This window comes from Cylas formicarius, unplaced genomic scaffold (assembly GCF_029955315.1).
Source record: "Cylas formicarius isolate icCylForm1 unplaced genomic scaffold, icCylForm1.1 PGA_scaffold_7__23_contigs__length_41026272, whole genome shotgun sequence".
In the NCBI taxonomy this organism is placed as follows: domain Eukaryota; kingdom Metazoa; phylum Arthropoda; class Insecta; order Coleoptera; family Brentidae; genus Cylas; species Cylas formicarius.
The window spans coordinates 25,782,051-25,806,302 of record NW_026844352.1 but is presented as its reverse complement, the minus strand read 5'-3'; the positions used below and the strand labels follow the sequence as shown (position 1 = coordinate 25,806,302).

Genomic DNA, 24,252 nt, shown 5'->3' with positions numbered 1-24,252 from the left:
TCATACTTTTTTAAATTAGTAAAACGTTTAGCTTTAGCCGTGTTTGTTCGGGAAGGCTAGCTAAATAACTGTTAAGTCGATAGTGGTCAGTGACAAAGCCGGGATTATATTGAAAATAACCTGTAGTTTCTTGTCCCAATATATTTCCTTTTTAAATATCCAAAATATCTGAAGCCTTACTGTTTTTGCCAATTATACCTCTTTTAATTCCTATCTTAATTCGACAACTCAAAATTTATAGTCGCAGGATGAAAAATATAATTCAAGATACTGGTTTGTTAACCAAGAATACAGTGCGTATGAAAAATCCAAATCACGTGAACGAAATACTAAATAATTTGATAATTGGAGGGATCCAGAGACTTCAAGTGGTTTCAGATTTTGATAGGACAATAACAAAGCAACATGAAAATGGAATACCACATCTTAGCAGTTTCGGTTGGTTTAATTTAGCTGGTCTTATTTTTAATATGTTACTAACAAAAAAAATCGTCGAAATATATGAAAATTCAAAATAATTTATTTCAGCTATATTTGGTAGATGTCCATCAGGAACTGAACAGTTTTTAGCCACTGCCCAAGAGCTACGAAAAAAATATTATCCTATAGAAATAGATCCTACAATGTCTCTTGAAGAAAAAATTCCTCACATGGAGATGTGGTGGAAGAAATCTGAAGAAGCCATTAAGTAAAGTTGAATTGATTATTTAATTAATTTGTGTAATTTAAGTTTCACAAATTAATTTCCAGGGGATTGTCAATAAGTTCAAAAGAAATTGGGGAGGTTTGTTTACAGTGTAAACCTTCATTGAGGTAAGCACAATTTTATTTGATAGTTTTCTGATTAACACATAGTAAAGCTGTAGTGAACTGCTGCTAAAGGTTTTTTGTGAAAAATTTAGTCCAACCAATGTTTAGTTTAAACATACTTTCCTTGCAAAGTATTGGAACCATATATAAAAGGAATGTGTTTCAAAATGTTTCGTATTAGTGCATAACCCTTAAATCCCAGTCCCTTTTTTTGTATTATTAAAACTTAGGAATATTTTAGAGATGGCACTAAAGAACTATTTGATGATTTGGCAATGGAAAATGTTCCAATTTTAGTATTTTCCGCAGGATGTGGTGATGTAGTAGCTACTATTTTACAACAGGGTGGTGTCTACTTGCCCAATGTGAAGGTAAATGTGATACATACAAACTCTTTTGGTACCTTTACAGCTAGAGTTGTGTCAATCGCGATTGATTCGGTCACTTTGCTTCAATCACTTCATAGGATCGAAAGACCGAATCCCGCTTGTTCGTAACTATTCGATCACCTTGTTCTCTTTCGCTGCCGCCCTGACCGTTCTGAAATGACCAAATACATGACAACCGATCGACCGACCATACCAAAACAAATAGAATTCGCTGGAATACGTTTCATTTGAATGGTTTGAGATTTAAATGCATGACTGAGACAGGCCACGGAAAAGGAATGGGAGTATTGTTATAATTATTCTACAGTATTGAGTTGCGACATCGATTGGTAGATTTGCTTATGTGATGAATTGAATATTGAATGAAATATGTATTTCCACACATTTATTGATTTTAAACAAATTAATGTATTACTGGTACAACCTACCTAGCACCTATTTTGATAAAATCATGATTCAATAAAAAGCAGAACACAGCTAAATATTATACTAACTAGAATAGAAAACATAACAAATGGACACAACAATAATTCAAATTCAAATGAATCTCAATCGGTTGTTTGGACTGTTCAGATTAAGTGACTATTTGCATCAAAAAATATTGAAATGAATGTTTGATTGAAATGATTCGGTCCTTTCTGAAATCGGTCACTGATTGATTCGGTCCTCGTAAAATGTACGATTGACACAACACTATTTACAGCTACTATGAACTAAATTATTGTAATAACGTAATTTTTTACAAAGTCAACTTAGGCTTTGTTTTCCTAATGTGTTGCTTCTTGTTAGGTTGTGTCGAATTTCCTAAATTATGACAGTAGTGGAGTGATTCAGGGATTCAAAGATAAAATTATTCATGTACTGAATAAGAATGAATATGCCATTAAAAACACAGAATTTTACAATTTGGTTCAAGACAGAGAAAATGTTATTGTTATGGGTGACTCATTAGGTGATGCAGAAATGGCCAAAGGCATGGACAACTTGAAGACTGTTTTAAAAATTGGATTTTTGTATGATCGGGTTGGTAAAAACTTTTATTGTATTTACCCCTATTTTGGCAATATCTATTTGTATTTTAGATTGAGGAGTCTTTGCCATCTTATTTGGACACTTTTGATATTGTTCTCATTGACGATCAGACTATGGAAGTTCCAAAAGCAATTTTTGATTCTGTGAAAAACTCACATTGTGAATAAAAACCATGCTTAGATTGTGATACTTGGCTTTCCCATGACAATGTATAGAATCTCGTTTTTTATTATTTATTTCTTGTATGTATTAATAAAGCAAAGCAAATATATGTTGTTTCAAAACTACAATATCAGAAGAATAAAAGTGTAAACAGACAAATACCTAAAAATACAGTATACAGTTCTTAAATTTTTTTGAAGAAATTTACTTGTTTCTGTTAATATTTATGCCAGAATGGTGCAAATTTTTAAAGGTACGTTTGTGATGGTTATTATTAAAGAGCAATTCTCAAACAATATTCGTTTAGTTGTAGGCTTAAAATGCTCCACTAATGGTGCATATTTATTTTCTATGAACCATATTCACTATATGCTTCATATGTAACAGAATTATCAAAAAACAATAGTATAAATAGTATAATTCATCTTAATATTATCATTCCGTTTGTGTAAATATCAGATCTATTTAGTAAATATTCCAGCTTTAACTATCGATTCATTTGGAGATATCGAGCAATCTAAAATTTTGTGTTTGTGTTTGCCCACACACCAACAGATGGCGACTTTGAATTCTACGTAACGCTGGTTGCCAGGTTTACGATTCTTCTAGTTGGAAAAATTGGAACAGGATGGTTGCTGGAGTAAGTAACGAGAAATATCCTCAATTATCTTAAAAATTTACAATAATCTTTTTATGATTCGTTTGCAAACGTATCCCTAAGTATTTCAGTTTTTTAATTCTGTTGATATTTTTGTAGACACTATATACCTATCCTGATAACTTTCGTGCCGCAAAGGCATTGATCGCCGCCCAATATTCCGATGCCAACATCAAAGTAGATCCTAACTTCGTGTTCGGTGAAACAAACAAAACCAAAGAATTTCAGCAGAAATTCTCATGGGGCAAGGTATTTATATTTAAAGTTTTTGTAATTTTTGAGGTTATGGGAATGATTGAATTTTAGGTTCCAGCCTTTGAATCAAGTGATGGAAAAACTTTACAAGATAGCAATGCGATTGCCTTTCATGTCGCTAATGAACAACTTAGAGGCAAAAATGACTATCACAAGGCTCAAATTTTACAATGGATTGGTTTTGCTGAAGGAGAAATTTTACCAGCTGCTTGTGCCTGGGTCTTTCCAATTCTTGGAATAATTAAAACTAGTCCAACCTCGCAAGAGGTATGATGTGTCTGTTTAATTCAAAGATATTATCCTTTTTCAAAGGCAAATTTTGCTATTTTAATAGTAATTTTTGTAACTAAAAGAGGTATACAAATGTTTGATTTGAGCTAAATATGGGAACATCTCTTTTGGTGTTAAGCTAAAAATCGCACAAGTTGTTAAACATTTTAAATTTATGTCGGCTGTTTGAAGTTAAGTATTGTATTTTTAGGCCTTTCACCGAGCAAAGAATGACATGAAAACTGCCCTGACAATTTTGAATGATCATTTAGTTACCCGCACATATTTGGTTGGTGAAAGAATTACCCTTGCTGATATAATTGTAGCTTGCAACCTTTTGAATCCCTATAAGTTTGTGCTAGATCCTGATTATAGGAAACAATTTGTGAATGTAAATAGATGGTTTAATACATTGATTAACCAATCCCAGTTTAAAGCTGTGTTAGGAAATGTCATCCTGTGTGACAAAGTTGCTCAACCCAGTGTAATTCAGGCACAAGGTGATGGTAAGTTACCAGACATATTTTGCTATTCATTTTATTCTTTTTGAAATTTTTATGGGGATTCTACAGTATAGTTTAAAATTTATCTCATATTCTCATTTAGAAAAATTATAGAATAGTTCTACCTGTAGAATTTCCTGAAATATTGCTTACGCTTATTTTGCAATAATTTTAACTAATCAAATTAGTTTTTGATATGTTATTCATTTTGAAAAATTTATTTTCTTGGACTAGTGCTAATGACTTAATTAAAACAAATCATTTAAAAGTACGTACTTTTGTATTTTACAAGCTGCCGATTGTAAAAATTTGGATAAAATTATCCAAACAAAGGGTGATAAAAGTAGTGAAAGGGTAGAAAGGCATGAACATTCGGAAAAAACGAATAAAAAGAAAGGTTAGTAGTTTTCTGTAATTACAATCTTATAAGAATAATTGCCTCTATGCTAAAAACTAAACCAAGGAAGTTAAGTGAAATCTTCTTTTTCGTGTAGCAAAGGGTAAAAAGAAGGAAGAGAAAAAACAAGAAAAGAAAGAAAAATCCAAAAAAGAAACACCGAAGAAGGAAAAGGAAATAACTCCAAATGAGGACTTAGATCCCACAGATGAAGCTCTGGCCCTTGAACCTAAAAGCAAGGATCCATTTGACTCCCTTCCTAAGGGGTAAATATATGCACTTAGTAAATAGCAGTGCCAAATTTAGGTTTTTCCTTGTAGATCTTTCAATATGGATGATTTTAAACGTTGCTACTCCAATGAGGATGAAGCAAAGTCAATTCCTTATTTCTGGGAAAAATTCGATCCTGAAAATTATTCAATTTGGTATGGAGAGTACAAATATCCTGAAGAATTAACAAAGGTCTTTATGAGCTGTAATTTAATCACTGGAATGTTTCAACGTTTAGATAAGATGAGAAAGCAGGCTTTTGCATCAGTGTGTTTGTTTGGAGAGGACAACAACAGTACCATTTCCGGAGTATGGGTGTGGAGAGGTCAAGAGCTTGCTTTTACCGTAAGTTTAACTTACTTGGTGTTAGTTTATAGTTCATTATTTGACTTATTTTTTACTTTATTTTAAAATGTATTTTCTTTAGCTAAGTCCTGATTGGCAAGTAGATTATGAAGTTTATGATTGGAAAAAATTAGATGTCAATGATCCAGAAACAAAAAAACTTGTCCAGCAATATTTTTCATGGACTGGAACTGACAAAGGAGACAGAAAGTTCAACCAGGGAAAGATCTTTAAGTAGTTATGAATTTGGCAACCACCATATGCAATCTTTTCATTTAACATGTGTTAAACGAAAAATAAAAAATTTGTGTTCCATTCTTTGTTTATATTCTCTTATACTCTTTTTGTGATTATTTTTAGAACCTTGTATGGAAAGACTGTCATTTATCTTACAAGCTTTTATAAAATCAAATTAAATAACTACATCAATAATTTGTGTATTTGTGATCTCAAAATAAAAATTAAAGTTAAAAAAAGTTGCATACTTTAAAAGTAGCCAAATAAACAACCAGCTAATCATGCACTTTTTCAATAGTGGTGCAATAAAAATGTGTAGCGTCGATTTTGCGTCGACCATATGACAACCCATTTGAATACAGTTTGTAGGGAAGATAATAGAACAAGATCAAGTTTTGACCTTAGATTAGTTAAAAAAGTTAAACTGGTGGCTGTATTTTCGTACTGTAGAAAATTGTTTAAATAAATTACCGCCGAACAATGAACAGATGTACCTAAATTGTCCATTGGGCCAACTGTACAGGAGTACTTGCCCATCACCAACTATGAGTTTAAATTTCGTCAAAGAACAAATAAACATTAACTTTGCTTTGCTTAAAAAATGTAAGGCATAGAAGAAGGATTTATAATATAACCTGGTTTCCAAAATCTCCGTTCGCTCCCGACCCCGACAGAATATGTTGTAATCGTTCCACAAAGTTTTGATATGGATTCGAAAAATGTATTGTTTGTATTCTGTGATGGTTTTAAAGCTGTAATCCTTGTCGGTCCCACTGTTTTTTCCGTCCAAGCTGGTTAAAGGCCGAATGGGCTCGTATGGTCGGCAGGAGAAGCGAGGAAGGCCGTTTTGAGCTATCGATCAAAGTACCTTTTTTTTGAGAACCTATGAAGTATATGTTAACAATCCATTCTACATTATAAAGAAAGATCACCATTCACCTAGAAAATGGTTGAATGATCCCAGCAGTCTTGGCCAACAGAAGCAAAAGAAGTAGAAGAACCTGGTTTCTTATGATGCATGTAACTGGGATTCTGTGGTGGAGCATTGCACAGGACGGTTTAACCTCCGTTCGCTCCCGACAGAATCCCTTGCTTTTGTCCTCAAAAGTTTGATATCGGTTTCCACTGTGTGGATTTAGTGTTTTTAGTGTTCAGTGCATGTTTTAAAGTGATAATCGTCGTCGGCCCCGTCGTTTTTCCCCGTTCACGCCGGTATGGAGGCCGGATGGGCCCGGATGGTCCGCGGTGGAAGCGGGGGGAAGCCGATTTTTTATTGGTATCGGTCAGAATCTTTTTTTGCTAGCTGAGCAAATTATTGGTTATTTTTCTTCTTTGTACGTGGTGGTCGTTGACCAGAAGCGAAGATCCTCGACGGAAGTCGGCAATGGGCGAATGATCCTAGCAGTCGAGCCCAACATTTTTTTGTGAAACGCATACTTGAACTTGAACTTGATGCATGTAACTTCTTTTTTTCTTTTACTTCTATTGGCCACGACATACATGAACATGAAAAGTAACTATGCACCTTTGCTTAGCACATGTCCTTGGTTATGGTACCGGTCATTTATGTCTTTGACGCGATTGCACTAGTAAACTTTATATTTATGCTATGCAGGAATCCGTCCAAGAATTTGCTTTATTACGTAACTGACCAATCGCAATTATCTGTCATCTTCGAATCGGGGTTGCCACAGCTCGTTCGATTGAGGGATGTGGGCAATTTTGTTACTTGTTTTTTCTCTCGCTCTGGCAACAGTTACCAATAGAAATCAGCTGTTCTAGACGTTTAAAGTTTGAAGTCGATTATTAAAGAAAATATTTAAAGCATGGTTTATGATTTAAAGGAATTTATATTTTTTCGTCATGGAAATCTTTGTACCTGTAGAAAAGATGCTTAAGATGACCTATCTAGAACAGTATGCACAACATATAATAAATTACAGTTCAAGATATAACAGTTCCAATAGTTATTCCTACGCGCCTATTAATTTGGTTGGCAAATATGCTAAATATCCTTCTTATGGTGATTTTCCAGAAGCTTATTTTTTGGTAAATGTTTGCCATTTTTATTCCCTTAAAATTAAATGTCTACATTTTAAGAGATCTTATGGCTTTTGGTGGAAGGAAAGCAATGCCAGGCTAGAAGACTATAGGACCCAAGATTTTGATTTGTTAGGTGCTGAAGATTTTGTTACTTTGGAGTAAATACTTCTTTGAAAATAATTTCGAAGCAGTAGTATTAAATTAATTCTTTTAGGTTTGGTAGTGTTGTCATTCCAAGAGATATATGTATTTATGAAATTTATAATCCAGGCGCTATTATTAGAATATGGGGTTGTATAAAAGGGGAGAAAAGATGGTATTTGCTCTGGGAAGGGTTCCCACAAAAGTGTATGCCAAGGTCTAGAAAGTTTTGCCCGCCCCTTAGAAAAATTAATTGTCTGATTGAGTATGTATTAGAAACAATATGAACCTTTTTTTTATAAAACTGGTAACTACTTATCTTCAAATTCAAAACTTCTATAATTTATTGTATTTACTTATAAATATTACTAAATTATCTAGTGATTCAAATATATCCAAATTTTTAGTCTAGTGCCATCTTAATAGTAGCTAAAAATTACTTTCAGTGTAGTTCGATTGGAGTTCAACCAGAGCCATTTGGAGTACCACACTTCTATCGATGCGGTGTTGCTGGGTGGTTACCAGCCAGACACAGAACTGCAGTATTGCATGATTAAAAAGGGTTTAGTAGAAATAAAAAATGAAAAAACAATAAAATGCCACACTGTTAGTGATATAGAACATAAAAATTGTAATATTAAGCCCTTAAAAATTGACTATTTTTCAAATCTACCGGTAAGTAAAATTTTTGGGCGAGGTTCGGCTTAAATTGAATTTTTTAGCATGAAATTGTACTACATATTTTTCATTATTTGGATTTAAAATCATTAAGTAGATGTGCTCAAGTTAATAGAAAGTGGAATCAGATTTCGGGTGATCAAAGCTTATATCAAAATATTAGCTTCAAGGTGAGTAATTGATTACTTTTTAAATTGTTATATTGGAAATTTTGAAGATTTATTGGTATCTTGTTGATGACGGCACATTGAAGCATTTTACTGACACATGCACTAACATCCGAAAATTGGATCTCTCTTGGTGTAACACCAATCAGCTATTTCACCACAAATTAAACCATGAATACCAAAAATCACTTAAAAGGTAAATTTTCCTTTAGAGTTTTTTGTAAGTTAGTAAGTGATAATTATGTTACACTGTAATTGAAATGGTTTAATTGCAAATTGCAAAAACTGGCTTTTCGAGAACTCTTTAAAAATAAGCTTGCAGAGGTGCTTCAAATTTGCCCCCTAAACTTTGCACAACTTATTTTGTCGATTTAAAAAACTTGTCTTTTCTGAAAAATTTAAACATTTTTACTGCAAATTGAAATATCCAAATTAGATTCAGGAAAACATTAATTTTAAAACCAGACTTCTGTGCCCTAAGCGAATTGAAGAGTGTGCAAAATCTCGCAATTTTCAGACTATTAAGTAAAAATCAAACCACCCTTTCTCATCTCAATTTAAATGATAATTATTTTGTGGACAACGAACTGATGTATACCATATCGGAATGTTCAGAACTAATTGGTACGTAACACCAAATTAGTGTTAATGGCATAATTGACCATCAATTGTTTTGTAGATTTACGATTGCATCATACTCATAGATGGTCGACAGCTCCACTTGAGGATCTTCATAAATTAGTAACATTAGATTTAAGCTTGACTCAGATCCACGATAGCGACCTAATTAAAATTATCAAAGCGAACCCAAACTTGGAAAATCTTATTTTAGGTAGGTCATAGTATATCATATAGACATAGATTGAATTTTGTTTTGTAATATGAAATGAATCGCATGTATCAAACCCATAGCTATTAGATAATATAGTGTCCTACTACGGTAATAATTCATATGCTGCATGCCTCTGCATTTCAATGACTAACCTGCACAATTGAATTCGTTTTCCTAGAGCAACAAGGATCTTATTGACGATCTGTCACCGGCCATGTTGGTTATTGAATGCCCCAAGGTCATACCTAGATTGAATGGCCTTTCTCAAAATTATTTTCATAGTTGTTTCATAAGTTTCTGTATTATCGTCATTAGGCAGGGCCTCTATATTTTTAGTAGCTATATGATCAGACCTAAAGCTCATGGACTTAATTTACCCATTTGATTGTTAGGGAACTTGTCGCTCTGTTTCCCGGTAGTGTTTATGATACAGGGTGTTTCGAAGATCTAGTACAAAACTTGGGCACGTGAAATAAGTGCAGGCAAAATACTATAACATGTTTGTATGAACCTATGTAAATCTTACTGAGACACAACAACAGACTTCTCAATTAAAAAATAAAATTATTAATTGAGCAAAATTACTTTTTAAAAATAATTTATACTAATATAGTTTCAATATTGCAGTTTTCTAATCACTGAAAATCTGCAATGAACACACACAAATATAGTAACCCTCAATCGGTGATAAATGTTTCCATCTTTCATGTGAATAACTATCCGAATATTAAACCCGTTTGAGTGGCTACACCTTAATCTTTTTGTTTTGAAACTTCTACTTATTCTTTAATAATTCAATTAGTAGAGTCTCCACATTAGAGAGCGGCACAACAAATTGAATTGCATACTTTATCGAAACACATGAATTTTTAGAATTAAGGTACTAAAATAACCTGAGATAATTTTTTTCTGTAGAATCGAAAAATACGAAATGTAAAAAATAATATTTAGGGTTTTTCAAAACATCAAAGGTAGCCTAGGTAAGACACTTATGAGACACACCCTGTATTCTATTGGCAACTAACTTCATTCCATATACCACTTTCATACACGCCACCTTTGTGAAGAGATCCGCAGCAATAAATCACCCTGTATAATAAATTTTAGATCTTTGTGAACATTTAGTTCAATTGGATCACGTGATCGAGGTTGTAGTTAAATACGCCAAAAATCTTAAAACCTGGAGTTCTTGGAAAACTGTATCATTTACAAGCGAAGGTTTGAAGAATTTCCAATACCTGAGCAATCTGGAGGAATTGGATCTTGGATGGTGTTTAATAAGTAGCGATCCGGGAAATTGTCTATTGGAAATTGCCAGTGGATGTAAAAAGTTGCGGCGGTAAGAAAGATTTTCCTTATTCCCAATGATTATGAAAAGTGGTATAGCAATGCCCAAGATGTGCTTGACATTTGCATTTTATCTATCATAACTTGTATAGATTTCCATATTCCAAAAATTTCCTGAAATCCAATTTCAGTTTGGTACTATCGGAATGGAGAGGAGCAAGTGACCAATTGATAATGCCAGTAATCCTATCCTGTAAAGAATTGTCTCAATTGGATTTATTGGGTATAAAAAATATAACATCTGAACTCTGCGAAAAGATTTTATTGTTGCTTCCAAAGTTGAGGCTGCTTGACATTAGTTTCTGTGACACAGTAAGACATGACGAGGTAGTTACCTAGTATTTATGTTTTTTATCAGTCAATCTATAAAAAACATTTCCATATAAAATATGAAATAAACGTTAGAATATATTTTTGTTTATTCGAAAAAGATGAAAAAATGAATTTCCTGTTTAGCTTTTTTTCATTCCAGGTTCAAATATGGAGGCAACAATACCCCCACATCACTATTCAAAGAAGCTGCCAGTTTGTAGTTACTGATTATTTGACTTAAGGTATTTGTTTGGTACATTGAAATATATCATATTTTTGCAAGTTGTCATCATTGTTATCCTTCTATCTAATAAATATTTGCAAAATAAAACCAAACATAAATATTCCACTTTAAACTTTATTACAAAAAAAAATCTGCATTTCCTTTGGAAGCCCTTTTTGAAATTCGGTTATAGTTACAGATAAGCGGGAAAACTAATTTAATTTTCACATATGGCATATTAAGTTTGTTAAGATCGTTTGTTTGATTGTTTTAGCACTTTTGGCATACAACAGAAAGTGGCGATTTTGAAGTATTACTCTAGAAAATGTATAATTTTTCATTATGTAATATAATAATAACAATTGCGAGTTGAAGTTTGAACTGATAAAAATTTTGTAAAAACTGTTGTATCACTTCGCGAGATCAAAACGGACTACCAGGAAATAGCGGAAAAATATACTTGTAAAGAATATCGCTTTAGAATATAATACCATTTATATTAATGTAGTACACATACAGAAACAACATTTTTCATTTTTCACATTGAATTTTTTGGTGTTAGAATAAATTACAATATCTAACAGAGAATAGTTTTTATCTGTTTCACTCAATCAATAATAAGTCATAAAATTTAGTACATTTTAACAAAATATTCATCAAAGTGTTATATTAAGCGACTTATTTTTTTTTCGATTATAGACAGTTTTTCTTCATTTTTCTTTTCAATTCTCAGTGAAAATTTCTATCGACTATCGACTATCCGTATGACATCTTTTCTTTAGTATATTTATACTTAGTTTGTCCTGTGCAACTTGTCTAATTTCTTGTGTTGCTAACATCAAACATAGTTACGGACATGGACTGCATAAAAGCGAAATTTTTATTATTTAAACTTGAAAATTCATAACTATTAAAAAATTATATGTTGTTTAATTTTGTGTTCATAGTTTCAATTAACTATTTTCCCGTACACCTACCTACGGGGTGAGTCGTTAATAATATACAGGGTATTCTTCGGCAATTTCGTCCATTTTATTATTATAGGGAGACAACTTTGTGGAAACTTTCGTTGATTACTCATACTGCTCAAATTTTTATAAAAGCGATGCAAACTACAACTCTATAATAATTTGAAATAAAACTTTTCAATTTAAACTGTGAAAATTTGGCATCTACAAAAGAAGGACATTTTTTACCAAAAACTTTTTTGTGATCCATAATATAATCATGAAACTTTCGTGTATGCAGATATAAAATTGATAAATATACATTTTCTATTTGTCCCCACTATAAAATGAATAGACCAAATCTGTGTCGAACTTTTCTTTAGTTTTGGTAACATTTTTTGCCCATTAGTGATTCCATATTGTTTGTTTAAGTTAGGAAAAACATGTCCAGATTTGTACTATAACAGAGTTGAATATTTTGTAATATGAACAAGAATTTAACAATCGATATATTTTTTCAGACGAAAAGCATAGTTCTTAATAAACACCTTCCATTTTATTTAAACAGACAACATTTGTTACAAATTTTTTAGTAATACTTGGAGGCGACACAAAAAGTTCGCAATAATTCGCGTGCTTTTTACACGTATCCCGCACATAATATTATGTAGATCTATTATATCTATAATAAGACACTTATCATAAACCAGTTTCTTAGAAAACTTAAAAACTTACACTTAAAGATGAGAAACACACGTCGACAAGTTACTTTGTTTATAAAATCATTGACTCTTCAAATTTTGGATTATACTTATAACTATCTAGAAGGAGTTATTTTGTTTAATAGTTATTTACAAATAATTTATAATTTTCTTTGTAGAAAAATTACTATATTCTACCATCTTTAACAATTTATGGGTTTTTGCGGAAAATTATTTAACTTGATCGGTGACGTCTATTAAATGTTGTTTTCCATGGGAACATGAACCTGTGCTGAGAATAATTTTTTTGACCGAGAACAGGTTGATTCGAAATTCGAATTCAAACGCAACTGCTTGAAAAAGATGTTCTTGGTCTGGACATTTAAAAAATTAGTAGTGGTGGTTGAAATATTTTTTTTGCGACGATGAGAAACGACTTTCAATTATTCGGCCACGGAAAAGCATTTGAGATGTTTAATAAACAAAGTATCCGCATTTAATCTTAGATCATTTAAGAAATTTAGTATCAAAATATGTTAACATTTTTTCGCTATCTAAGGTAATTAAAATATATCAAGTCTTTGGAACACTGTGTAGTGTTTCCGTCCTTTTTTTGTTCTTTATAAGGTAACATCGAACACATCAATATCTATTTAATATATTACAGTATTCTTCGTGTTTCCGAAGAAATCTACGTACGAACATTTTTGGGATTAAACGTTCAATCTATTTTAAACAACCCGAAAATAAGGTCCGCTTTAACCTGCTAAATTTTTTGATTTCATATACATTTTAGCACAGGGAACAAATACTGTGATTCGAGGGAAAAATGAAACAAGTTATAAATATTACCGAAACTATTATCTCCGAAATTAAATAAATTTTAATTGCGCTGTGAACAATCTTGATTATTTATTTTTTTTAGCCCTTTGCTGCCAAATTTAATTGGTGACATAATATTGTAAATTAGTTGTTATTAACGGTTAAAGCAATCAAGCTAAATTAATTTGTTTATTAATTTATTAAAACTTAATGAAGTAAAATACCGTGATGTTTTTTTATTTTTAAGAATTATTAACGCCCATGAAAAGCTGGAAACTCCTTAATGACCGCTACCGCCACTTTTGATATTAATTTTTAACACGACATACATCTCGAAGTTTGACAATATGCCAATTTGATGACTCAAGTGCGCATTGGAATTCTGTTAAATACATAAATAAAATAAATAAATACGTAACCTCCAAGAATCGTAAACCTAATAGGATTGCCCAATCCCATAAGACATACGTTCGCCAAAATTATCGATCGCACGTGGTCGCTTGTGAGGTAAGCGAAGTCCTCTAACGGTTTTTGTGTATTCTGTCAATGCATTTGAAGGCGTATTAAACCGTTTTATTTTGTGTTTGAACAATTAAAATAATTTAAACTAGTGAGTAGTGCGCTTATGTTTGTGTTAATTGTATTTCTGTAAAAAAAACTTGGACAAAACAGTGTTTTTAAGCTTTAACAAATATTTTAAAATTGTATGTGCTTGATTGGCGAGAAGTGAGAAAAACAGTATTTTAACCTTAAACAAAGACTTAAAAGTTTTGTGTTCGTGCTGCTTATTAGCGGTGTTATTAGTTGGGAGGTAAGTATGAGTATGTTCTTTAATATATCGAAAAATAGGGATTTGTACTTTATAAGTATTTGTTGATTTTTGTATATTTAAAATGGTAGAATGCCGTAAAACACAAATTTTTACAAGTAAATCGTTTTGTTTGCTAATTTTATGCATTTATCTGTAACAATATTTAATTAATTTTTACCCTACCTGAGACCCTGCCCTACGCTACTTCCCAATAATTATTAAATAAGTACTAAAACGGATTAATGTTGACATTAAATGAAAATAACGAGTGATTATCCAAACAAAATGCTATATTAGCTACTCAAAATACTCAAAGTCCATCAAAACTCGGGGTCAGTTTCAGATTATTTCTATACATTAACATAGTAAACCCGCCAATACAGGATTTCATCTACGTCACAGCCAGCGAGAGTTTTCGCATTGCACTTGCGAACACATTTGGCGGATTAGGCAATCCTATTAGGTTTACGATTCTTGCGTAACCTCGATATACAAAGTGACAGAATAATTGACAGAAATCCTAAACGAGTCTAGTCAAGTGGACCAATTTGAGTCGGTTAGTTATCGTTGAAATTCCAGTTCAAAAACGAAAATTTTGGATGACGGCCGTAGGTGCGGGAGGAGCTTGATCAGGTTTTGCACAAAAAATCTCTAAACTTTTATATTACAAATCGAGAAATTATTCTGGATTTGCAAACTGCAGCAGAATTATTGTGTCTATTTTTCGACATTTTTGAGAGACTTGCGGTTTCCGTAAGAGTGCCAGCAAAAAATTTTCATGAACTCTTTTTCATTTTTCTGAGGTTCCGGGTAAAATTGAAAAAGTGCGTTTTTAGGGCACCGAGGTGTCATGCAAAAGTGTCGCAAAATAGTAATAGTATAGGAATTTTAATTAATTACGGCGGAATTCCTTTGAAGGATTACAAGGAATTCCAGGAAAATTTCATGGAATTATAATTAAAGATAAGCCGTTTATCTCTTGGTAACTGCTGCTGGACGTGGGATCGTAAATGCTGTATCACGCAAAATGGTTTGCTATGTTTCTATCCGTAACAACTAGCATCAGATAATTTAGAAAAATCTTCTTTATAAACAAGTTTCTAAAAAATCTAAAAATATTAGCAGGGCGCTCTAAAATCAATGGTTTCAGTAGTATTTATCGCAAGTTGTAAATAAAAAACGTCCATATAGATATATTTCGAAGGTTTCCTGGATCAAACAGAGACACACAAAATGTAAATTTGAGATCACGTGGACATAGAAGGCAAACACTTTTTACAACTTATTACGACTTAAGGATTGTCCTGCGTACTTTTTTACACATTGACGAATAACAAATACTTGTTTTATGGTTTTGATCCCAGATCTTAACGGTCATATTCTGTTCGCAACTTTTTTACATAATTAAGTTTGAATTTTATTGAGCATTTCCTCAGCAAATCGCTAACAGCAAAAAATTAAAAATCTCGTAGCGTTAAAGAACATAATTTCAAATCTGCGCTAATAATTTTGCTAATCCAAATCAATGAGACCGCATAATAACAATAATATTGCTTAAGAAGGCACCTTTGCTCAAAAATTTGAAAAGGGAAATGAAAGCGAAATAGTGGTCCTCTGATTTTTGGAATACCTAATTAATGAAATCCTACACGGATGCCACTTACTGGGAAAATGCTCACCGAAATGATTGTCATCTACCCTAAAAAATTAGTTAATAATGGCGGTAATCTACTTGTCTCAATTACTATAGTCGAACGATTCCCACTCTGAAAACCGGGAGTCTTGTTTTTGCAGTCTTTGAGTACATTCTTTAATGTAAGAGTCTTGTATCCTGTACATTCCAGAATTCGCTTGGAACATTAGCGTTTCCAGTATTCTTTCGTTTTTGATGGCTTTTGAAGGAAGTACAACCTGTAAAAAAATAAACAAAATATAATACAATAAGATATATATAATTAAATGAAAAGTCACGTTATAATACAGTTTTTTATTATTTTATATTATTATTATTATATAATATTTGTTATTATTTTATTTGAAACATTGTTATACTTATTATTGATATTTCAAAGGATAAGTTTTATTTTGATGTTCATAAAAGCGATGGTCATCAACAATGAATGCAAAAATGTAAGAAAGACTCTCGTGTAACTTCTTATAAACAGCATTAACGTTCATTGAAGTTTTCACCCTTCTTACGGTGTGTTTTTGAAATACATACAATTAAAACCATATATGTACATGTAAATATTTCTGCTGTAAATATTGCAACGTGTCTATTACCAAATTTGGCAGAAAAAGTTGAAAAGATGCCTTCAAAGTCTAAATATAACTTTTTGAAATGCTAGATATCGTACAGAAAACATCTAAGTGAAAAAACTGTTCAAGAAGCAACTGTAGAACCTTCAGTAGACAGAACGCTCATTCCTTCGTCGCAAGTCTAGTAAGCGTAGATGAAAATTTTGCCAATGGGACAATTTGTTTAAAAAACTGTAGGTATTGCAAAATATACCCCAGAAAATTAAAATACTATACAACAAGCGAATAAACAATTTGTTAGAAAAAACTGTATTTCGATATGTAAATTAACTATTAGCCATATTGGATTTTATTCAGCATTTCAAATATCCTCATTCATTTGTTTCTAGTATTGGATTATGTATTTTCCTTCTGCACCAACAATAAAGTGTAAAGTGTAGCCATTTAATACTAACAAAAATTAAAAACTACCGCTTTAAAACAAAATTCTACCACCATCGTATACACAAAAAAAATCCAGTTAATTACATATACATGCCAGGCTTTAGTAAGCGACATTTTGCATATTGACTTTTTTGGGATTTAGGAAATTTAGTTTTCTAGCACTAGTGAGTTCTACGTGAGCAATCTTCAACGGATAGCTCAAAGTATATGTGAGTGCTTATTGTATAAACTTCGCAGTAACTTCTCACCTTTATGAGTTCATTCGGAGATATTCTATATAACTTTAAATCCCTTGCCAGCCTTTCCATAATGCATTTAAATTCTAGTTTAGCGTCGAGCTTACTCGACGTTTTAGTGCGAATTTTATGCCGCGCCCACGCGAGCATAGCTTCGAATTTTCTAATTTCGGGAATTTCTAGATTCCTAAAAAACAACGTTCCGGCACAAAAGTACCGACTCAACTGTTATTCGACTTTACCTGCACATGATCATTTGGACCATAGACTCGCTCAAATTCAAAAATTCGGAATTTTGGAATAAGGCATACGACCTCGTCTCTACGAAAGCCAATATCATGTTCACAAGTTCAGACGCCGAAGTGTACCTCCAGTAGTAATTCTCCAACGAGCACAGCATGCAGCATACCTGTTTGAAGTAGGTAGCGTGAATCTAAACGTCGATATCTTAAATCGACTTCGATACATACCACGTCGATTCTTAAAAATTGTTTGGCGTGATGAAAACACGCTTGCAGTAAATCAGGTAGGTCATAGTGTTCAGCTGCACAAATCAAGCCGGGTATCGTTGAACAAGTTAGTGGACAGGATCCTAAAGTTAATTTTAGTTTTTATACAATGTTTATATCATTTGCAAACAATGTAAGAATAGGATAATGGTTAAAAGACTTCAATCTCAGTACTTAAATATTTAACTTACTTTACTTTACTTAAAATCTTTTAAAAAGTGTGATAAAAACGAAAAAGTTGAAATTAAAGAGCATAAACTATTTTAAAATGACACAATAAAATAAAATCCGAAAGTGAAAGTGTGATTTATTTTAAAATTGGTTTGAAGTTTTGCAGTTGCAATATTTCAAATTTCAATTTCATAATACGAGGTTTTTGCGCGGAGGCGAACAACCCCAAAAGGCGCCGCTGAATTGATACGGAAGATCGCGATTAGTTTGGTTAGCGTAAAAAAACGAGCGCTAGCTTGATTTAAGTGAAGTATTACAAATGGCTCATTGACTAATAGCATTTTTCAATAATACAATTAAATCTATGCACGGGAGGCCACTTAAAAATATAATCCAAATTGACAATAATGTAAAGAAGAACTGAGAATTCTATATTTAAATTTTGTTTCCATTTGTCACGAGGAGTAGGGAACTTGAACATTTTTTTTTATTTCTTTAATACATTTGTTTATGTATAGAAATAACGCATACCTAATATCAAAACTCAAAACCCAATATTTAAGTTGCAACAAATAATTCAAGTTGCGACACCCGGCTATTCCTTACAAACGACACGAAACGCGCGGGAAGTATCGTGACATCACACCGCTGCTCTTCTATCGATACGGCTACATATTTACGTTAATTGTTGGCCCGTCTAAAGGTGTGTTTGTATTTAATCTACGACAGTTTGTATTTGTGCTTAGTGTGATTTACATGATAATAATGGAAGCAACATAAAAACAATATTACAATCGTGAGTACAACCCGTAAAACGTCATCGTCTTGTGTTAACTTTTGTTGTAAACAGGTGGCACTTTTAACCTTAACCGCGCAAACATTTTTAACTCTTCGAACTTGCACCCATCCTATTCCAGTCTCCATAGGAATGGCTTCTTGATCTGTATAAAATACCACTTTAAGTCAATAGCAAAGAAATAGAAAACTTTAAACTGATTACAATATTATATTGCTTTTAAACTAGTGGCTAAATTTTCAATGACATACCTTTTAGCTTTAATACCGCGAACCTCAGCAAAAGAAAAACTTTCGGTGTCTTGTATGTAAGATGTGCCATAAATAATAATATATCCGCTAAAGGTAAATTATCAGATTGATAATAAATCGGCTTGGGCCATTTTCAAAGCTTTCTTTTTAATACTAAACACAAAATCACAAAAGCAAGCGACAAGACTTAAATTTAAATTAAAACCACCAAAACTAAATTTACTTTTATAAGCAATATTATTCAAGTTCCCTATTGTTCATCAAATTTAACTCCCTTTGTGTTCAATTAGATATCCAATAACATTCAAGATGACAACTGTAATTTATAATTTACGTGCTCTCGTTATATCACCGACATTGAATATCTGATACATAAAATGATAAAAAGGGTCAAGTATGGATAGAAAAAAAAGAGGTGCAACCCTTTACCTGTGTGCAAGTAGTCCAACAATATTCTAAAGGTGTCTGAATCAAACTCGATAATGGAGAATTCTGTCTGAGCTAATTTTGCTCTGTCCACTTTCTGAGCATCCGCGCACACACTTAGCCTTGGAACCGGAAGCTGTGTGGGGCATTTCTCTTTTCCCTCTTTGTCCTTCCCGTCTTTGTCTGCAATAGATGTAATACGTAATAGGTAATACCCTATGATATTGGTAACCACCAATTCACGTTATCGTTTCCATTTGGGTTAATATGTGTTTGTCTAGTCGTCATTTAGTCTGTGATATGTTTTTCGACTAACTCATTGAGTTTAAAAAATATTGATTCCAGAATAATAGTCCAGCCGGAAGAAAAAAGTAAAGAAATTGTAAAGAATATTTTTATTTATTGCTGCCATTCTTTGGTTCAATTTTCGTTTTGGCTAAATCATTATGAATATTTTTCATTAAAACTGATGTTTGCATTAAATTCGAAATGTTTTTCTGAACGTAAAAATTTTCCAGCGGATTTTTGTAAATAAAAAAAATGGTGGAATTCGAAAAAATAGAAATTAGGTTTTTCTGCATAATGGTTGTGCGGTTGGTTTAAATTTACTTGTAAAATCGAATTGACATATTTACGCAGGAAATTTCTTGTGTTTTTATGTTTACATTTTTTTTTTAAAATACAAAGCAAAAATAAATTCTAATGTAACTGAGTTCGGTTATTCTACAGTCTGCCAAAATTTCCTCGTAAAATTGAACTAGTATATTATATAAAAGTTTTTCTGTTTTTGTGTAATGAAACATGTTGAAAATTTAGACTAACAACCAGTTTTAATGTAGGTAACTGATTTCCGTTATCTTGAAGTCCGGAAAATGAAAATAATATATTTTTTTCATATGTATATATGTTCTATAGGTATAAGAAGCCCTTAGTGTTTGTTTTTAAACACCTCTGATGGCCATTTTCAATTATATAAATATTTAAAAACAAATTTTTATAATATGCAATCATATATTTAAAAGTTAACCCCAACACACAATAAAAATGAAATGTAAAAAAATGAAAATAATTATATATGTTTTATAACTTTATATAACTATTTTTTAATTTATATCGATAACCATAATATTAACCGTCTATAGAAAAGAGATGCAAATATTATATACAGGGTGGTGCAAGTTTTAATTGATATGCCATAAAATCAAAAGGCAAACATTTAAAAAATAATAATAGGGTACACGGTGTATACAACTTATTGGGAAAAACCACAAAACTAAAAAATGTTCTCCCATAGTTTTATAACATTAAAATGGACAAATGCCTTACTCTCGGGCTAGCCTGTAACCCCTAGAAAGCGCGTCCCTAAAGTGGCGGATAGGGGAAGGCCCAAATCGTCTCTATAAGGAGCGATGGGGGTAGGTGGGAAATAAAATACCACCCGCGGACCAAAATGTGGGGAGATACACTTCCTTAGCCGTGGTAAAGGCAATGTATCTAAGAGAAGGAACTCCGATATAAAACCCTGGTCCTCCAGGTTGGGGGTTGAGGCATCGGGCCAACCCCTCGGAACTCATAGAAATTATAAAAGGTTAGAAATTTCGATAAATCGCCTTGTTTGCGAAAACTGCAACGAAAAAGGATAATGAGAATGGCAACATGGAACGTACAGGGACTACGGACAAAGCAATCAGAAGTCTTTCAGGAGCTTAAAAAGATGAATATTGATAATTGCGTATTGACGGAAACCAAGAAAAAAGGAAAAGGCAATGAAAACATTGGAGAATACGTACACTTCTACAGCGGAGTGCGCAAACAGAGGAGTGTCGATAGCGGTACATAAATATGCAGAAATCCATCAAGAGTTGGGAACAAATAGTTGAACAAATAATGTACATAGAGATAGAAAAAACCAGCTGGCATATTGTAATTATTGGAATCCATGCCCCTAGCAATGAATTTTTTGAGAACCTTGTACAGATAGTATCGAACATTAAAAGAGATAAGGAGATCAGGAGTTCAGTAAAAAAGTTAAATAATAGATAAATACGGAGAATCGGTTGTAAATGACAATGGAATGCGGCTAAGGAAGATGTTTGAAATCGCAACAATGAAAATAATGAATGGGTTTTTCCCCATAAGGATATTCATAAGTTTACGTGGGAGCAAGCAACAAAAAGCTTGAGGTCAATAATAAACTATGTTAAGATTAAAGATGTCAGAGTGTATCGCAGACTAGAATGCGGGTCAGACCACCATGTAGTAAAGGGAAAGGTAATAGTAAACTATAGGAGGAAAGAATAGAAAATAAAATCACAAGACCAACAAGACAAAATAATCGAAGTAAAATACAACCTTGAAAGTCTGAACCATTAATCAACCCAATTCCTGTATAAATTAAGACTAGCTACCAAGCTACAGAACCTGAAACCAAAAAATATGAATGCAGAACACTTATATGAGCATATAAAGAAAAGCATACAGGAAGCGGCAAAAGAAGCGCTGGGATACCAAGAGACAAAAAACACTAAAAAACCAGATTGGTACTCAGAAGAAATACCTAGTACAAAAGAAAAAAAAACATATAATATGTACCTAAACTCACATAATCCAGAAGACAGAAAAATACATATGTATTGGAAAAGAAAAGTTAAAAAAGAAATCATAAAAAGTAAAAATATAACATGGGAAAAGAAATGCGAAGAGATTAATAGGCATGTGGGAGGAACGTATGTGGCAATGGATTGAAAAACTATAAGAAATATGAGAAATGAAGAAAAGCAACAAAATAAGTTCAATTTAATAGACAAAAACGAATGGGAAAAACACTACAAAGAATTACTGACGGGAATTACAGTATAAGTTTCAAATTAAAAATCAAGAAATAGACGAGATAACAGTAGACGAAATTGGAAAAGCTTTACAAGATTCAAAAAACTGGAAAAACATAATGGAACTGGTGAAAATGGACCAGTGATCCTACACGAAACAATAACCAACCTATTTAATAAATGCTTAATAAATGGAGACACAATTCCAGAAGATTGGAATATGGCCTATTGGTCTATATTTCACCGATATACAAAAAAGGGGATAAGAAAATAATTATATAATAATTATCGTGGCATTAGTGTAACTAGCGCAATGGGAAGGTTGTATGGAAGAATAATAAAAAACAGAATCTAAAAAAATATTATGGAAATACAAGAACAGAACGGATTTCGTGCAAGTCGCTATATATATATATATATATATATATATATATATATATATATATATATATATATATATATATATATATATATATATATAAATATATATATATATATATATATATATATATATATATATATATATATATATATATATATATATATATATATATATATATTCTCACGTACTGATTCACGGATGGAAAAATGAATCCTGCAGACGTTTCGCCAAACTCTCACTTGGCATCTTCAATGCTCGCGCTCCGAAAACAGTGTTCGAAGTGTTTTCGGAGCGCGAGCATTGAAGATGCCAAGTGAGAGTTTGGCGAAACGTCTGCAGGATTCCAGTCGGATGCAGGATTCCAGTCGGAGTTCAACGAGCGAACGGATGATATCCCGGAATATAGTGTCATCATATATATATATATATATATATATATATATATATATATATATATATATATATATATATATATATATATATATATATATATATATATAGCTATTCAAAACATATATAGAAACTCAAAAAGTTAAGATTAGTTAAGATAGGAGGCACAATATCAAAGCCGTTTACGACTACAAAAGAGTTAAGGCAAGGGTGCAGCTCATCATCAACTTTATGTAAGATATACATTCATGAAGCACTAAGCAGTTGGCGAACAAGAATTGCTAGAATGGGAATCGAGGTAGAAGATAAGTGTTGTTAACAACTCTATTGATTGCAGACGACCAAGTGCTCGTAGCGGGTGATAAGGAAGATGAGACTATATGCTAAAAAAATTGGAAGACGAATATACAAAATGGGGTTTAAATAAAATGAAGACCCCGAACTGCATATAAATCGAGTGAAAAATGTAAACAGTAAAATATCTAGGAAGCATAATTTCAGAAGACGGAACAATAAAAGAAAAAATAGACGGCAACAAGGAAAAAAAGCTACAAGAATTTTAAACTCATTGCTTTGGCCAGAAAAAATTAGGTTAAATACAAAATTGACAATCTACAAAGTTATAGTGGAGTCGATTCTAACGTATGGATGTAAGTGCTAGCATTTGACGGACAGACAGGAAAAACAAATTGATACTATTGAAATGGACTACCTGAGAAGATCCTGCAGGATATCTAGAACACAACATATAAGAATTGAAAACATACGACGAAGAACAGGGCGAGTATACACTACTGCAGAGAGAATACAGACAAGACAATTGCTATAGTACGGACATGTGATGAGAATGGAGGACAGGTGGCCGAAAAAGGCACTACTGTACCAACCGCTAAATAGAAGAAGCAGAGGAAGACCCTTAAGGACCTGGAAGGAAGGTCTAGAACAGACAATGAAAGACAAATGACTTATAAAAGCATTACTAAGAGTTAATTATTTCATCCAGGGAATTTTCCACAGCTTACTATTTTTGTTAAGGTTAATTTTGTTTTTTTTAAACAAATACCAAACAAAAATACCTTAACCTATTGCTATCTATTGATTGAGTGCAGTAATACCGCAACACTATATAAGGTAGTTACATTAGAGAGAAATTGATTTAAATTTTTCCAAATTGGCAGGACTTTAAGCCCCTCCCTATGAAATATTTA

The 24,252-nt window shown here is 32.3% G+C and overlaps 4 protein-coding genes across 5 annotated transcripts in view; 3 read left to right on the top strand and 1 right to left on the bottom strand.

Moving 5' to 3' along the window:
• The first annotated feature begins 25 nt into the window (after positions 1 to 25).
• On the top strand, positions 26 to 2,525 carry LOC132704375 (7-methylguanosine phosphate-specific 5'-nucleotidase). Its single transcript, XM_060674340.1, has 6 exons — positions 26 to 438; positions 529 to 688; positions 751 to 813; positions 1,052 to 1,181; positions 1,989 to 2,222; positions 2,282 to 2,525. Exons 1-6 carry the CDS (start codon positions 249 to 251, stop codon positions 2,396 to 2,398), a joined length of 894 nt encoding a protein of 297 aa, XP_060530323.1. The 5' UTR covers positions 26 to 248; the 3' UTR covers positions 2,399 to 2,525.
• Positions 2,526 to 2,895: 370 nt separating this feature from the next.
• Positions 2,896 to 5,521, top strand: LOC132705386 (elongation factor 1-gamma). Of its 2 annotated transcripts, XM_060675941.1 has the most exons (8): positions 2,896 to 3,033; positions 3,151 to 3,300; positions 3,358 to 3,573; positions 3,788 to 4,082; positions 4,372 to 4,476; positions 4,574 to 4,742; positions 4,797 to 5,091; positions 5,174 to 5,521. In XM_060675941.1, exons 1-8 carry the CDS (start codon positions 3,022 to 3,024, stop codon positions 5,327 to 5,329), a joined length of 1,398 nt encoding a protein of 465 aa, XP_060531924.1. In that variant the 5' UTR covers positions 2,896 to 3,021; the 3' UTR covers positions 5,330 to 5,521. The 2 variants fall into 2 exon arrangements, with proteins under 2 accessions (XP_060531924.1, XP_060531925.1); XM_060675942.1 differs by lacking the exon at positions 4,372 to 4,476 and having other exon boundaries at positions 5,174 to 5,516.
• An 844-nt stretch (positions 5,522 to 6,365) lies between these two features.
• Positions 6,366 to 11,133, top strand: LOC132704492 (F-box/LRR-repeat protein 4). Its single transcript, XM_060674509.1, has 11 exons — positions 6,366 to 7,377; positions 7,429 to 7,529; positions 7,586 to 7,777; positions 7,959 to 8,187; positions 8,235 to 8,360; positions 8,408 to 8,553; positions 8,875 to 8,981; positions 9,037 to 9,189; positions 10,297 to 10,528; positions 10,668 to 10,863; positions 11,009 to 11,133. The coding sequence occupies exons 1-11, from the start codon at positions 7,192 to 7,194 to the stop codon at positions 11,087 to 11,089; spliced, it is 1,749 nt and encodes a 582-aa protein (XP_060530492.1). The 5' UTR covers positions 6,366 to 7,191; the 3' UTR covers positions 11,090 to 11,133.
• Positions 11,134 to 11,152: 19 nt separating this feature from the next.
• Positions 11,153 to 24,252, bottom strand: part of LOC132704491 (uncharacterized) — an 85,718-nt gene continuing 72,618 nt past the window's right edge. The window contains exons 11-15 of the mRNA XM_060674508.1: positions 19,448 to 19,627; positions 17,762 to 17,883; positions 17,534 to 17,700; positions 17,304 to 17,478; positions 11,153 to 16,263 (exon numbers count right to left, since the gene is read on the bottom strand). Coding sequence (XP_060530491.1) covers positions 16,090 to 16,263; positions 17,304 to 17,478; positions 17,534 to 17,700; positions 17,762 to 17,883; positions 19,448 to 19,627 — 818 coding nt within the window. The 3' untranslated portion in view covers positions 11,153 to 16,089. The remainder of the gene's footprint in view (positions 16,264 to 17,303; positions 17,479 to 17,533; positions 17,701 to 17,761; positions 17,884 to 19,447; positions 19,628 to 24,252) is intronic.